A 14408-nucleotide genomic window follows, 5' to 3' on the forward strand; every position below is an offset into this window, starting at 1 on the left:
ACTTAAGGTCTTAGTGCAACATTTCAGTCTTATCTATCAAATTCAATGGCGGCTATTTCGCGTCTTTACGTCCACGCGGCAGTATGGGCGCTTCGTTGTCTCGATGCTTGTGTCTTGGTGTGGGGGTGGCGTACCCCGCGTATGCGAGCTTTAAGGCGCTGGAACGGCCTGAGAGTGGCCACGGCGAGAAGCAGTGGCTCACCTACTGGGTCGTCTACGGCGCTTCAACGTCCGTGGAGTCGGTGGCGTCGCCGCTCCTGTGCCTCGTGCCCGGATACAACATCACCAAGACGCTCTTTCTTATCTGGATGATGTCGCCGCAGACAAAGGTGCGTTGTATATAATGTACCAGTGTATCATCAATGTATGTAACGACTACGGGACGTTGACAGGGAGCAACGATCGTGTACGACAAGCTGGTGTGCCCGTTCCTGAAAGAGAAGGAGCCGATTGTGGATCGCAAGTTGCAGGAGGCACAGGAAGCTGCCGAAAGTGCGCTGTCTTCCTTCGTGAGAGCGTGGGGGCAGACCATTGCTGACCAAGTTGTGGCGATCCAGAAGAGCGACGAGTTCAAGCAGATATGCTTGGCAATTAAGGCGCTGGCGTCTCCCGAGCCCAAGAAGAGGAGGAAGAAGTGTACCGGTAATAAGAGCAAGCAGTCGTCGAGTGAAGAATGAATGAAATAATACATGATGCATGTGCATGAGTATGCTACTGCGTAGTAGTATTACGCATCGACGGGCTTCAAACACCCGCCAGAACAGGGCAAGCCCCATACCAACAGATCGACATCGTTCGGTGCCATCTTCCTTTCACAACTACCTATCCTCCTCAGCATTCAGCTCTCACGCGTACAGCTTAATAGTGGTGCACGTACTTAAAGTCCTCGCGTGAGTTCACCTTGTCAATGTACGAGTGCGCCTTGAAGTGCTCGGCCTGGATCAGCTCTGCCAGCATGGGCGCGACCGACAGACGCTTGAGCTTGTCGGTGTGGAAGGCCTTCGGGTCAGCCGGGATTGTGTCCATGACAACAACCTGTGACACGTTCGACTCATCGATCAAACGCTCGGCGTCGCCGTTGAGCAGCGGGTGGGAGGCGAAGCAGTACACCTTGCGAGCGCCCTTGCTCAGTGCTAGGTTTGTAAGCTTGGATAGTGTCTCACTCGTGTCGACCAGGTCGTCCACGACAATCACGTCAGCGCCCTTGACGTCGCCCACAATGTCGGCCGGAGACTGTTCTCCCGACTCCTTCTTGCCCGTACCGTGGAAGAACACGGCGAACTGCGCAGGCGAATCCGGCAGCCACTTGTTCAGGCCCGTCTGGAAGATACGTGCACGACGCAAACACTCCGGGTTGGGCGCCATCACTACGAGAGGGCGGCGGAGGTGCACCTGCGTGGCGAAGTACTCAACACCAGCCATGATGGTCTCGATGGTCTCCACAGGGATGTCAGAGCTGAAGAAGCATGCCTCGTGACCTTCCACACGCATCTGCATATCTACAGCAATGACGCGGTCCACGCCCATGACCTCCAGCATCTTGGCGATGTCGGCAGCAGGGCTCTGGATGAACTTGGAGTTCAGGCTGGTCGCCGCCGGGTTGGCACGACGGTGATGCTTGTACGCGTAGTACCTGTACAAAAGAAAAGTTTTAGCTTCCTATCCAGATGATACTTCTTCAAGCAGAGGTCACTTACGGCAGCACGACGGTCACCTTCTTGGCGCTGGCGCGACGCATAGTGCTGACCATAAGCAGCAGTTCGATGATGTTGTCGTTCACAGGGCTTGCCAGACTCTGCACCAGGTACACGTCCTTACCGCGCACGCTCTCGCCTACTTGCACCTGCACCTCTCCGTCGGCGAAGCGGCCAAGCTTGATCTTGCCCACGCGCGTGCCTAGACGCCGCGCAATATCGTCGGCCAGCTCGAAATGCGACGAGCCTGAGAAGATTTTGAGCTCGTGGCAACCGGGGATAAACATGCCTGCGTGTGTGCACGGGTGCTTATCTGACGGGAAGAAGGGCGAGAACGGGTCCACGCGCTTGCGGTCGTGCGGCACGCCGAACTCCAGATCGCGCAGATCGCGCTTGTCCTCAGCGCGAGCGGTGCTCGAGTGCGTCATACCGAGCGTCGCGCCACCAAGGAACATGGCGAGGGCCGGAGTCGCACGCGTGGCGGCGGAGCGGAAGGCGAACACCATGTTGACTGTCTGGGTATGAATGCCGAAGAGGCAACCCTCGCTACACCGCCGACTGCTGTGTCCGATGACTGGAGGAAACACGCGGGATTGTGTCAATAAATAAAGGTGAAATTGACGTGTGAAGGACAGTTTAGATTTGTTTTCGAACATAACAAAGTAAGAACATACGGGGTAACGCAGAATTAGAGCCTCGCGTTAACGACACTGCGGCAAATTGAAGCTGTTGGCAATCATCAGGTCGCTGGAAGTATCATCTAAAGGCCAGCTAGGTTGTAAGCATTCCGAAGGACGCAACATTTGCCTTATTCAACCCTCGTCCCATGGTTGTCGCTCTACTTTTGCAGGCTCTGCTCAAGAAGCTCCGCAAGGATCTCGTTCAGGCCGCCGAGAATGGTGCGACCATCCTCTACAAGACCGGCGGCCACCGTCGCGTTAGTGTAGATCTATTGCATTGATACGGCATCCAGGTTAGCTAACTGTTGGAAAAGCAACCCAAGTAATTGATAGTGAGACGAACCTGACGGGCCACCTTCTTGGCGAGGGTGTCGTTGACTTCCCGCAGCGCGTTCAGGTCCACAATGATGCTGTGGTTGGGATTGATCTCCATCACGTTCTTGGAGAGGCCACTCATATCCTGGCCCGCGCGGTCGTTTACCATTTGTATCATTCTGTTGTCACCAAAATACAAAATGTATCAGCATAAATTACCAAGTAAGCTCTGCATCCTGGGCAACACTTACTTGCGAATCGAAGCCGACTCGTGGTCCACGATGATCGCAGGCGAGTCAGTCAGGCGGGAGGTGAACTGTAAGAATGGAAGCAACATCAGTATACGGTCCATGTGGGCCTACAACATAGCCGCAGACCCATACCTTGACTTCCTTCACGCTGTCCTCCAGCGTCAGCTTCAGCCAGGCACCGAAAAGGTCCTGCTCGTCCTTCGATAGCTTCTTTCCGGACGCATCGTCGTCACTGTCAACGTCCACCTTGGCGTGCTCTGCGGAGATCACCTTGCGACCGTTGAACTCAGCAACGTTCGTCATCACGAAGTCGTCGATGGGACTGTAGACGAACAACACCTCCTTGTTCATTTTCCTAGTGCAACAAACAAACCAGGTTAGTTTATGGTGCCAACAACGGCAGGACAAGCTCGTCCCAGCGATAGCGAGGCCACTTCACTTACTTGAAGGCCTCGAAGTACGGTGAAGACTCGGCAATAGCCCGAGTAGGCGCGCACAGATAGTAGATCTCGTTCTGGTCCGGTGGGCAGCGCGACACGTACTCATCGAGAGTAGTCAGCTTGCCTTCATCAACCTGGCTAGATTCGTAACGCAAAAGCTTGGCCAGGGCATCCTTGTTGGCGAAGTCCGTGCAAATACCCTCCTTAACAAACTGTCCAAACTCCTGGAAGAACTTCTCGAACTTCTCCGGTTCCTTGGTAGACTGTTATTAGAGCACAGCGTTAGTAACCTAGAAATTTGGCGATTCAACGAGCAGTGCATATTGGACGAACCTCACGCTCTAAGAATCGGATAATTCTTCTCGTCAGGACGTCACGGATCTTGTGGATCAGACGGCTGTCCTGCATCTTTTCACGCGAAAGACTGAGCGGAAGGTCCTCGCTGTCAACGACGCCACGCACGAAACGCATCCAGTCCGGCAGAATATCGGGCGAATTGCGCTCAATAAGAACCTTGCGCGAGTACAGACTCACACCGGGCTCCAGGCGAGCGTAGCCAAACTTCTCGGTGTGCGACGATCCAATGAAGAAAAGAGTCTTCAACTCAATAGGCGCATCCGCCTTGAAGATAATGCGGTATGCCGGCTCGTCGAACGCATTGGCGATGAACTTATAGAACTCGGTGTATTCCTCGTCCGTGACCTCGCTCTCGCTCTTGGTCCAAAGAGCCTGCACCGTGTTCACCGTGTCGCCATCCAGAACAATCGGGAACGACACGAAGTTCGAGTAGCGGCGGATGATGGACTCCACCTTGGCTTTAGTGCCGAACTCCTTGCACGAGTCCTTCAGATGGATCACAATCTTGCTGCCGCGCGTCACGTCGTTGGCCTCACCAACCTCGTAAGATCCGCTACCATCTGAGCGCCACACGTGGCTCTGACGACCAGAGACCGCCGACTGCGAGTACACCTCCACCTTGTCGGCAACCATGAATGCGGAGTAGAAGCCCACACCGAACTTACCGATAATGCCGCTCAGCGCATCGCCGGACTCACCAGGAGAGCTCTCCTTCAGTTGCTCCAGGAACGCCTTCGAGCCTGAGCGTGCAATCGTACCCAGGTTCTCAATCAGCTCGTCCTTCGACATACCCACACCGGTATCCGCAATAGTCAGTGTGCCGGCCTTCTCGTCCGTGGTGATCACGATCTTGGGCTCAAGTTCGGCGTCCTGGATAGACTCTCCAGTCGACTGCAAGTGGCGCAGCTTCTCCAGTGCATCGGAAGCATTAGAGATGAGCTCACGGATAAAGACTTCCTTGTCCGTGTAGATGGAATGTGTCACAATATCCAGAAGCTGGCGCGTCTCGGCCTGAAACTCGTGGCGGTCCGCTACGGCAATGAAGCACAGTATCAGTCAATAAGTTGCAATAAATGCCACTCACTTTGAGAATTGTGCCGCAATATGGAAACAATATTACGCACCCTTGTCGTCCACAGCGCTGGTGCTAAAGCAGGCGCTGACGTGCTGGACGGACGGAGCGAACTTGGCGCTGCGCTGCACAAGACGCGAGCTTGAAGCGGTGCTACGCAGCACTGCGGTGCGCTGCACGACCCGGCGTCCACTGGACGAAGCCGAGGTGCCCGCGCGGCGAACAACTAGCTGTAGAGTCGATCGCATCATCTTGTCTGGTTTCAGCCACAAACTCGGATGTCAAAATGAGGTCGGACGTCAGTTAATAGATAGATTATGTGTGCTACATCAGTCGGTAGGAAATAGTGTTTTACCAACGTCACAGAACATGTTTCGACGGTATTCGAAATGACTAATGCCACCGTCCGTTAATGTCATTGCTTCAACTGATCCAGTTGAAGCGCAATATAACAAAGAGCAACTTGCAGAGGTGGACTGCAAGCACCACCGCCGGTAGAATTCACGGGACGTTGCAAGTTGCAACTTGCAATTGGGTTCGAGGCTCGACAGTGTCTGAGCACGGACAGAGTCGGCGTGCGACAGCCGCACCTTGCAGCGCATACCCAACAAAATGGTGGACCTAGATGATCGAGTCGATCGGGGTAGCGTCCAATTGCGCAATAAGAGCGGATGAGCATTTATTGGCGAGTACGTCTACACCGTGTACTTGGTAAAACCCTGACCTGAATACTGTAGAGCCATCCTTGGAATTGAGCTAGTCATCAATGGCCAGCTACACGCTGCGAACAGCGCTCTATGGAGATTTCTCTATTGGAGAAACCTCCACCCAATAGTAAGAGTTTCCTGATTGCGGGCCAAGTATCAGCAACTTAAGCCGCGTTTCTTTTTATCAAATTTCTTTCCTGAGGGAAGGGTGATTCCGTATTCTTTCGTGACAATATTACATTGTCTTGATTTCGTATGTCATGACATCCGTCCTACGATCGCAAATTACCTGTATAAACGCATTTAGTCTCACAGTTTTGTGCACTTATGTTGCTCGATCCTGTTGTCACATAAAAGGAGGTTTCTGCCTGGGAATCAAAGGGTGCGTCATCGGATACCGGGCTCATTCTTCAATTGACCCTGTCGTAGCTAGATGTGGAGCCGTCTCGTTGCCAATTCCGCGCGCCTCAGCGCTGCGCGCTCATCCCTCATACTGACCCAGCAGGGTCGCTTCATGAGCACACGTCGCGTGCCTTCAGCGGAGACGCTATCAGCGCTCAAGGCACTGCTAGGCGACCGTCTCTCGACCTCATCGTCCGTTCTGGAGGTGCGTCCACTTATCTATACTTTCGCGTGCAGCTGGCACTTACCAGTCTAACTTGTTGTTATACTTTTGCAGCAACACGGAACAGACGAGTCCTACCACGCGGTTGCTCCGCCTGACGCCGTCGCCTTCGTGGAGTCTACGGAAGAAGTAGCCGAGGTCGTCAAGATCTGCGCAGCCGCTGGCACGCCGGTGATTCCCTTCGGTGCCGGCTCTTCACTTGAGGGTCACATTTCCGCCACTGAGGGTGGTGTTTCCATTGACCTCACGGGCATGAACAACATTCTGAGCGTTGAACCTGAGAACATGAGTTGCAAGATCCAGGCTGGTGTCACCCGAGAGCAGCTTAACGTGGATCTCCGTGCCACTGGCCTCATGTTCCCTGTGGACCCCGGTGCCAACGCCACTCTCGGGGGAATGATCTCCACCAACGCCTCAGGCACCACCACGGTGCGCTACGGCAACATGAAGACCAATGTCATGTCCTTGACGGCAGTCATGGCCGACGGACGCATCATCAAGACGGGCTCCAAGACCCGCAAGTCTTCAGCGGGTTACGACCTCACCCGTCTACTTATCGGTTCAGAGGGCACACTCGGCATTGTCACGGAGGCTGAACTTCGTCTATTCGGTATCCCCGAGGCTGAGAAGACGATGATCTGTCAGTTTGACTCGATCCAGAACGCTGTTGACACATGCGCGGCGGTCATGCAGATGGGGATTCCTGTCGCTCGCATGGAGCTGATGGACGAGAACGCCGTGGAGGCTATTAACAAGTACTCGAAGCTTGAGACCCCGGTGCGGCCGTCGCTGCTAATTGAACACCACGGTTCGCCTGGCGAGGTGGAGGAACAGAGCGCCGTTGTGGTGGAGATTGCCAACGACTTCGAAGCAAAGGATATTGAACTTGCTACGAGCCCTGAGGAGCGCAAGAAGCTCTGGAGTGGCCGTCATGCTGCGTGGTATGCTACGATGAGCCAGATGCCTGGCAGCCGCGGTCTGTCCACGGATGTTGCCGTGCCGTTCTCTCGTCTGACGGACGTTATCGTTGAGACTCAGGCCGACCTGAAAGAATCCGGCTTGTTCGGAACTATCGTCGGCCACGTCGGTGATGGCAACTTCCACGTTATGCTACCGTTCTTTCAGGACGACGCCGAGCTCATGCAGAAGGTGCGCGACTTCTCCGATCGTCTCGTAAACCGCGCGATTGAGTACGAGGGAACGTGCACCGGCGAGCACGGTATCGGCAATGGCAAGATGGGCTACCTATCGAAGGAGCACGGCGACAGTGTGGACGTGATGCATACGATTAAGAAGGCGTTGGACCCCCAGAACATCATGAACCCCGGTAAGATTTTCTACGGCGACGCGAAGCACTAAGTTAGCTGGATAGGTGAGGTGCTGAGATGCGATGGTGCATCGCGCATTGACTAGTAATTAGAGTGCTGGAGCTCTTCCATCCTGAGCAAATAATGTTAAATCGCGTGGTGGCGGCAGCAGCCTTTGATGCAACCATTTCCTTTTGTTGACAAACCACCGTGTCACGTTTGCGCAAAGCATCTTCTGAGAAACGAGAGCTTCAACGCATCATTCTCCCAATCTCACGCTATGCGGTGTCGTCTCATTCCGGTGGCAAGAACGTCGTTGGTGTCTCTACGGCGATGGGGGTCAGTGGGCAGTCGCCAGCAGATCACACGCCGCACTGCGTCGGCTGAGACTATCTCCGCGTTGAAGGAGCTACTGGGAGATCGTCTGTCGACATCTCGCTCTGTGCTCGAGGTGAGTGGTTCCCCACGTGCAATGTGAGCTACTTAAGTATACTAACATGCGTGGCTGCTTTTTGGCCTGTAGCAACACGGTACAGATGAATCCTACCATGATGTTACTCCTCCGGACGCCGTCGCGTTTGTGGAGTCCACCGAAGAGGTGACGGAGGTGATCAAGATTTGTGCAGCGACCCGCACTCCGATTATCCCGTTTGGTGCTGGCACATCGATCGAGGGGCATATTTCAGCTGTTGCTGGTGGCGTATCGGTCAATTTGTCGGGGATGAATGGGATTCTCAAGGTGCGGTGAAAGTAACAGTTTTAGCAAAAAGCTAACGTATGTGTACAGCTTGACCGGGAGAACATGAGCGTCAAGGTGGAAGCGGGCGTCACTCGAGAACAGCTGAATGCCGACCTGCGTGCTACAGGTCTCATGTTTCCTGTGGATCCTGGGGCCAATGCTACAATTGGCGGGATGGTTGCAACCAACGCCTCTGGAACTACGACGGTCAAGTTAGTTCTCCGATCAATATGGGAGACAAATGCAAGGGTCTAAATTCTTAGTGTTCGTGGCTGTAGGTATGGTAACATGAAGACGAACGCGCTGTCTTTGACTGCAGTCATGGCCGATGGACGCATCATCAAGACCGGATCGAAGTGCGTGCTGTACATGGAGGTGCTACCCGAGACCAACTTAGTCATCAATTGTGATTTTGCTGTGTACAGAGCACGGAAATCTTCAGCTGGATATGACATCACACGACTTTTAATCGGCAGTGAAGGCACCTTGGCTGTAGTGACTGAGGTTCGCAACTGTATGCTCGGTTTGCTTCCGTTTCGTGTGCTTCACGATCATCACTTGCATGTGCAGGTGGAACTTCGACTGAGTGGTGTCCCCGAAGCCGAAAAAGCTATGATCTGCTCGTTTGACAAGATGAAGGACGCTATCGATACATGCACTACTGTCATGCAGATGGGAATTCCTGTGGCTCGCATGGAGATGATGGACGAGAATGTCGTGGACGCGGTGAACAGGTACTCGAACCTGAATAACTCACTACGTCCTTCACTGATCATTGAACATCACGGATCAGCGAACGAACTGGAGCAACAGAGCAGTGTTGTCCAAGAGATCGCTCGAGACTTCGGCGCAATGGATATTGAAGTAGCCTCAACTTCTGAAGATCGTAAACGTCTATGGAGTGGCAGACACTCTGTCTGGCACGCGGTTCTGGTACGTGTGATCCTTGAAAAGCAGCGGAAGATTCGATCTAACTGCTATTTTATTCAGAACCAGGTTCCTGGGAGCCGTGGCTTCTCTGCTGACGTGGCGGTGCCGTTCTCTAAGCTTACTGAAGCTGTCGTTGAGACGCAACAGGACTTGAAAACCTCGGGTCTCTTTGGAACCATTGTCGGGTAAATCTTCTGCAAATGTCCAAGTAATTAGTAGTTGTTCTCACGTTGTTCGAACTGCTGCATACAGACACGTTGGTGACGGGAATTTCCATGTTTTGATTCCATTTACCGACGACAACAAAGAACATCTCGGCAGAATGAAAGCGTTTTCGCATCGTTTGGTGAAACGAGCGTTGGCTTGCGGTGGGACTTGCACGGGTGAGCACGGCATTGGCATCGGCAAAATGGAGTACTTACCGATGGAGCACGGCGGGGCCGTTGACTTCATGTACACAATCAAAAAGGCCTTGGACCCTCAAGACATCATGAACCCTGGCAAGATTTTCTATGCGAATGATCGCAGCAACTAGCGCGTCGTAATGGGACGAACTAAGACTATATGAACGATCGTCAGTGTCATTTTTGATTCATGTATGTACTTTCATCACCTTGATCATTTTGATAACCATTTCACCCCCGTGGCAGGCCCCATTCCTCCACCTGAACAAGTCATGAGCTTCAAGTTGTGTTAGGTATACGGATCACTATCACGGTAAGTACGATACCTTCATTTGCCTTTCAGCGTTCGGAACTCGACGTCGCAATGTGGCGCCAACTAACCTCCGTTGCTTCCCGCCTCCCTCTTCGTGCATCCGCCGCTCCGATTCGGTTCCTGAGCACACGGCGCACCGCGTCACCTGAGACTATTTCTGCGTTGAAGGAGCTGCTGGGAGATCGTCTGTCTACATCTCGCTCCGTGCTCGAGGTGAATATTTTCAAGCTATCGTTGATGGCATGTAGCACGAACTAACGCGTGTGCTGGTGTGATTGACATCCAGCAACATGGCACTGACGAGTCGTATCACAAGGTCGCACCCCCGGATGCTGTCGCTTTCGTGGAGTCGACGGAAGAGGTCTCGGACGTGATCAAGATTTGTGCCGCTGCTGGCACTCCTGTCATCCCTTTTGGCGCTGGAACGTCTCTCGAGGGACATATTTCCGCTACATACGGAGGTGTCTCCATTGACTTGACTGGGATGAACAAGATCCTCAAGGTGGGGAAGCTGCCAGTACACCAACCAAAGAGGATGTTCATCACTAATTTTTACTGTTGTTGCTGTCTAGGTGGAACCGGGAAACATGAGCTGTAGAGTGCAAGCCGGTGTCACGCGAGAGCTACTGAACACGGATCTGCGAGCCACGGGCTTGTTTTTCCCAGTGGATCCAGGTGCTAACGCAAGTATCGGAGGCATGATCAACACCAATGCGTCTGGCACGACCACCGTTCGGTACGAGCTACACCACTTTGCTGGTGCTCGCTGTAGCTGTAACTGATCTGTCGATTGTAGATATGGTAACATGAAGACGAATGTGATGGCTCTCACTGCTGTCATGGCTGATGGAAGGATCATCAAGACCGGATCAAAGACACGGAAATCCTCGGCGGGGTACGACCTCACACGGTTGATCATCGGTTCGGAAGGCACCCTCGCTGTTGTTACCGAGGTAAATGTTGGTCGATCGTGCATTTAAAGGAGCAACTCTAACCCTTTACGTATGGCATTCAGGCCGAACTGCGTCTCTTTGGCAACCCAGAGGCGGAGAAGACGATGATCTGTTCATTCAACACGATGAAAGATGCCGTGGATACGTGTGCAACAGTCACGCAAATGGGCATTCCAGTGGCACGGATGGAACTGATGGACGAGAATGCGGTAGAGGCAATCAACAAGTACTCGAAGCTGGACAACCCTGTTCGTCCATCTCTGATCATCGAGCATCATGGTTCTCCTGGTGAAGTGGAAGAACAGAGTGCTATTGTAGTGGAGATTGCCAATGACTTTGAAGCGAAGGATATTGAACTAGCCACGAGTGCTGAGGAGCGCAAGAAGCTCTGGAGTGGACGTCACACGGCTTGGTGGGCTACGTTGGTATGTCATGGCCTGCTTTATTGCGTATGTTCGAAGATGGTACTAATTCGCAGCATCTATATTGTATAATAGAGCCAAATGCCAGGAAGCCGTGGACTTGTCACCGATGTCGCAGTGCCACCGTCGAAGCTAGCGGATGTCATTGTCGAGACGCAAGCTGATCTCAAAGAGACCGGATTATTTGGGGCTATCGTCGGACACGTCGGCGACGGTAATTTCCATGTTATGATCCCGTTTGATCAGGACAAACCAGAGCTAATGACCAGGGTGAAGAGCTTCTCGAACCGCCTGGTGGAGCGCGCGTTGGCCTACGAAGGAACCTGCACAGGCGAGCATGGCGTGGGCCTCGGAAAGATGAAGTACTTGTCCGTGGAACACCGTGACAGTGTGAATGTGATGCACACCATTAAGAAGGCACTAGACCCGAAAGACATCATGAACCCGGGCAAGATGTTCTATGGCAAAACGCAGACCTAAGTTGCTGCAGTTCTCTTCAACCTGGACGAAAAAAATATGACACGGACTATTTCAACCCATAGACTTTCATAATTTAACCCACAAAATAGGACGAGATGCCTGCGATGGAAGTTGGGGCGCCCACAGCGAATGCAGCGGCGGCTACCTCCCGTGTGCACGCGGAGCTCCCTGGACATGTTAAGGAGTTACTTGGAGCTTCTGCCAGTCTAAATATCCCTCTGGAGCTCAAGATCCTGAGCGGCCTGGTGGTGCTCTTCCTCTTCTTGCTGTTCCTCATCATGGTGCTCTGGGACCGCTACGGCAAGGAAATCGGGGAGCTCTACACGTCGCCCATGGGTACCACGGCTCAAGGGCAAAACAGCAGTGGTGGGTTATCAATCATACTTTTCGTCTGTGATAATATTTTGCTCATTTGTTTGCTGTACCAGACGTCAAAGTGCACGACGTCGCGGACGAGTTTTCCATCTACCAGAAGCTGCCTACTTTTTTCTACGAGTACATGCCCAGACGGAAAAAACGAGACTAAAAATCATATGCAATTAAAGTATCTAAGCAGACTTACTGGTAGAGCTAGATTCGTTGACAGCGACGGCTGTGTCTACGCTGTCGCTCTCGTCTTGAGCCTGCTCGCCCGACGCCACCTTGGTGTACTGGGGTAGCCCTGTAGTCTCTACCGGCAGCGAGTAGATGTAGACTCCAAAACCCACGAAGCAAACCGCAGCCACCGTGTAGAGAGTGATGGGCTGACCGAAAAGCACAGCACTCAGTAGAGGTAGGAAGACCAGCTCCAGAGCACTGGCGATGGCCTTGCGAATCGAGTCCAGCTGCTTAAGAAAGAGACTCGTTACCACACCAATGAACGACATAATAAGAACCATTGGCAGCACATAGGGTGACAACAGCACGCTGAAGTTGGCAATCGTGAGAGCTTCCTGAGCCGTCTGACCGGTCAGTCCCAGAGCAAGCATCCCCATCGTGCAGATGATGGAGTCGATGTACATGAATACGTTCTGTAGGTTCACTGGGATTGCAGTTTGCTTCTTGAGAAGAACTTCATTATATACGCCGGCGAAAGTGCTACTGAGCATTTGCACCAGCAGCAGGCCATAGGCCATAAGTGTCGGCGCGTTGCTGTGGACGCCCGACTTGGCAGAACCATTGGGGTCCTGCGAGCCAAGTGTCTTGATAGCGCACCCCACCGTCGTAACGCCCAGAGATACCCATTGGTTGCGGTTGAGTCTCTTGGAGAACATCATTTGGTGCAGAACCCCTGTGACCACAAGCCGGAACTGGAGTAACAGGAAGTAGGTGGCAGCATCGAATGCACGCAGGTTGATGTAGGACAGCACGTCGTAGACGACGTAGAGCCCCGACGGGATAAAGTAGAGCAGGAGCAGGCTGCGATACTCCTGCGCTTGGGCCAGCATGAAACGGATACGCGTGGCCAGCGGCTCCGTCGCTTGAGTGTCCGATGTCAGGTACATGTAGCTGGCGAGCACAAGTTTGAGCAGCGATTGTATCACGACGGCGCAGGCTGAGTTGAAGCGCACACTCTCGCGCTTGGCCAGCTCGTTCAGCAGCCCATAGGTCACCCATAGCCCCATGTATGTGACGAAAATACCCCGTTGGGCCTTGGTCTCGAGACCCAGCGGCGCCGCCATCGTTGTTGTGGGTACTTTGCGATTGCAGCAATGAGCTGGGGGAGGTGGCCAGCCGTTACAAATAATAGGATCATTTGGAAAAATGGGTACATGTACAAAAATTGAGTAGACGCAACTTGCTTGCACGGTCAAGTTGCAGTCATATGAAAGAAATTGTTCTTTGATATCAATTCATCTTTTTTTTTTCTTTTAGCTATACCAGCATCTTGACGATGCTGGGGGATGACGCGAGCTCTGCGGGCATCTTGCCAGCTTTGTTGCGCAGCGTTGGGGTGGCACCTGCATCCAGTAGCACTTTTACGATTGAGTTAAAACCTCCTCGAGCTGCGAGGTGGAGTGCCGTGTTGCCTTCGACGTTGGCGTGGTTGGGGTTCGCCTCGTTGTCCAGAAGCTTCTCGACGACGGAAATATGACCGGCCGACACGGCCTTCATGAGAGGAGAAACTTCTTGTGCCGTAGTGACATTCACCTTAGCGCCAGCGTTCAGAAGTAACAAAACCGGGTTCAGGATACCACGAGCGGCAGCGAAGTGGAGCGGTGTATTGCCAGCATCGTCCTTCGGCTCGATAGTGACGCCGAGCTGGATCAGACGTTCGACGATTGGCAACCGCGAGTGGTTAACAGCATGATGCAAAGGGCGAAGATCGCCAAAGCTGGTGACTTCAAGGTCGGCACCATGCTCTGCCAGGTAGTCCACAACTTCGAGGTACCCGTTCCGAGCAGCCCAAACTAGCGGCGTGCATCCATAGGGATCCTTCGCATTCAAGTTCAGTGGAGCAGGTGTCTTACCATCAGCGTTCTCTTGCGGTTCCACAAGGGTTTTCAGCAGTTGAAGATTACCGACAGCAGCCATCTTAAAGGGGTTTGTATCCACATCGGGAATTTCAAACTTCGGTGTTGCAGGCATGACTTAGATATCGCTTGCAGTGCGGTGTCTTTGCGTATGGATTCACGATGCTAACGACGCTTGAACCCAGAAATTGAAATAATAAAATGTACTTCGAAATATGTAAAAATAGTGACGGTTGTTGGGCTGGTCCATTTACGACCACAGTATC

The 14408-nt window shown here is 53.0% G+C and overlaps 9 protein-coding genes across 13 annotated transcripts; 5 read left to right on the forward strand and 4 right to left on the reverse strand.

The window, feature by feature from the left end:
- Window positions 1–83: 83 nt before the first annotated feature.
- On the forward strand, window positions 84–814 carry PPTG_02715 (hypothetical protein; the record flags this gene model as incomplete). Its single annotated transcript, XM_008893950.1, has 2 exons — window positions 84–329; window positions 393–814. The coding sequence occupies 2 exons, from the start codon at window positions 84–86 to the stop codon at window positions 675–677; spliced, it is 531 nt and encodes a 176-aa protein (XP_008892198.1). The 3' UTR covers window positions 678–814.
- On the reverse strand, window positions 654–2375 carry PPTG_02716 (hypothetical protein). The gene is made up of 2 exons (XM_008893951.1): window positions 1698–2375; window positions 654–1633 (listed from the first exon to the last, which is right to left on the reverse strand). The coding sequence occupies exons 1-2, from the start codon at window positions 2348–2350 to the stop codon at window positions 859–861; spliced, it is 1428 nt and encodes a 475-aa protein (XP_008892199.1). The 5' UTR covers window positions 2351–2375; the 3' UTR covers window positions 654–858.
- On the reverse strand, window positions 2314–5323 carry PPTG_02717 (hypothetical protein). The gene is made up of 7 exons (XM_008893952.1): window positions 4862–5323; window positions 3714–4768; window positions 3384–3643; window positions 3073–3295; window positions 2941–3005; window positions 2718–2868; window positions 2314–2643 (listed from the first exon to the last, which is right to left on the reverse strand). The coding sequence occupies exons 1-7, from the start codon at window positions 5058–5060 to the stop codon at window positions 2533–2535; spliced, it is 2064 nt and encodes a 687-aa protein (XP_008892200.1). The 5' UTR covers window positions 5061–5323; the 3' UTR covers window positions 2314–2532.
- Window positions 5324–5882: 559 nt separating this feature from the next.
- Window positions 5883–7718, forward strand: PPTG_02718 (glycolate oxidase, subunit GlcD). The gene is made up of 2 exons (XM_008893953.1): window positions 5883–6123; window positions 6196–7718. The coding sequence occupies exons 1-2, from the start codon at window positions 5950–5952 to the stop codon at window positions 7498–7500; spliced, it is 1479 nt and encodes a 492-aa protein (XP_008892201.1). The 5' UTR covers window positions 5883–5949; the 3' UTR covers window positions 7501–7718.
- On the forward strand, window positions 7714–9735 carry PPTG_20967 (hypothetical protein). 5 transcript variants are annotated; one of them, XM_008894397.1, is made up of 8 exons: window positions 7714–7899; window positions 7972–8187; window positions 8236–8399; window positions 8466–8543; window positions 8613–8691; window positions 8758–9120; window positions 9178–9302; window positions 9370–9735. In XM_008894397.1, the coding sequence occupies exons 1-8, from the start codon at window positions 7729–7731 to the stop codon at window positions 9650–9652; spliced, it is 1479 nt and encodes a 492-aa protein (XP_008892645.1). In that variant the 5' UTR covers window positions 7714–7728; the 3' UTR covers window positions 9653–9735. The 5 variants fall into 5 exon arrangements, with proteins under 5 accessions (XP_008892645.1, XP_008892646.1, XP_008892642.1 ...); XM_008894398.1 differs by having other exon boundaries at window positions 7972–8399; XM_008894394.1 differs by having other exon boundaries at window positions 8466–8691.
- Window positions 9736–9820: 85 nt separating this feature from the next.
- On the forward strand, window positions 9821–11689 carry PPTG_02721 (glycolate oxidase, subunit GlcD; the record flags this gene model as incomplete). The annotated part of the gene is made up of 6 exons (XM_008893954.1): window positions 9821–10047; window positions 10121–10336; window positions 10407–10570; window positions 10631–10787; window positions 10850–11212; window positions 11285–11689. The coding sequence occupies exons 1-6, from the start codon at window positions 9886–9888 to the stop codon at window positions 11687–11689; spliced, it is 1467 nt and encodes a 488-aa protein (XP_008892202.1). The 5' UTR covers window positions 9821–9885.
- A 95-nt stretch (window positions 11690–11784) lies between these two features.
- PPTG_02722 (hypothetical protein) lies at window positions 11785–12215 on the forward strand (the record flags this gene model as incomplete). Its single annotated transcript, XM_008893955.1, has 2 exons — window positions 11785–12055; window positions 12118–12215. The coding sequence occupies 2 exons, from the start codon at window positions 11785–11787 to the stop codon at window positions 12213–12215; spliced, it is 369 nt and encodes a 122-aa protein (XP_008892203.1).
- Window positions 12079–13372, reverse strand: PPTG_02723 (hypothetical protein). The gene has a single exon (XM_008893956.1). It carries the CDS (start codon window positions 13348–13350, stop codon window positions 12238–12240), a length of 1113 nt encoding a protein of 370 aa, XP_008892204.1. The 5' UTR covers window positions 13351–13372; the 3' UTR covers window positions 12079–12237.
- Window positions 13373–13503: 131 nt separating this feature from the next.
- On the reverse strand, window positions 13504–14257 carry PPTG_02724 (hypothetical protein; the record flags this gene model as incomplete). The annotated part of the gene is made up of 1 exon (XM_008893957.1): window positions 13504–14257. One exon carries the CDS (start codon window positions 14255–14257, stop codon window positions 13544–13546), a length of 714 nt encoding a protein of 237 aa, XP_008892205.1. The 3' UTR covers window positions 13504–13543.
- Between the last annotated feature and the right edge of the window lie 151 nt (window positions 14258–14408).

This window comes from Phytophthora parasitica, assembly GCF_000247585.1.
Source record: "Phytophthora parasitica INRA-310 unplaced genomic scaffold supercont2.2, whole genome shotgun sequence".
In the NCBI taxonomy this organism is placed as follows: domain Eukaryota; phylum Oomycota; class Peronosporomycetes; order Peronosporales; family Peronosporaceae; genus Phytophthora; species Phytophthora nicotianae.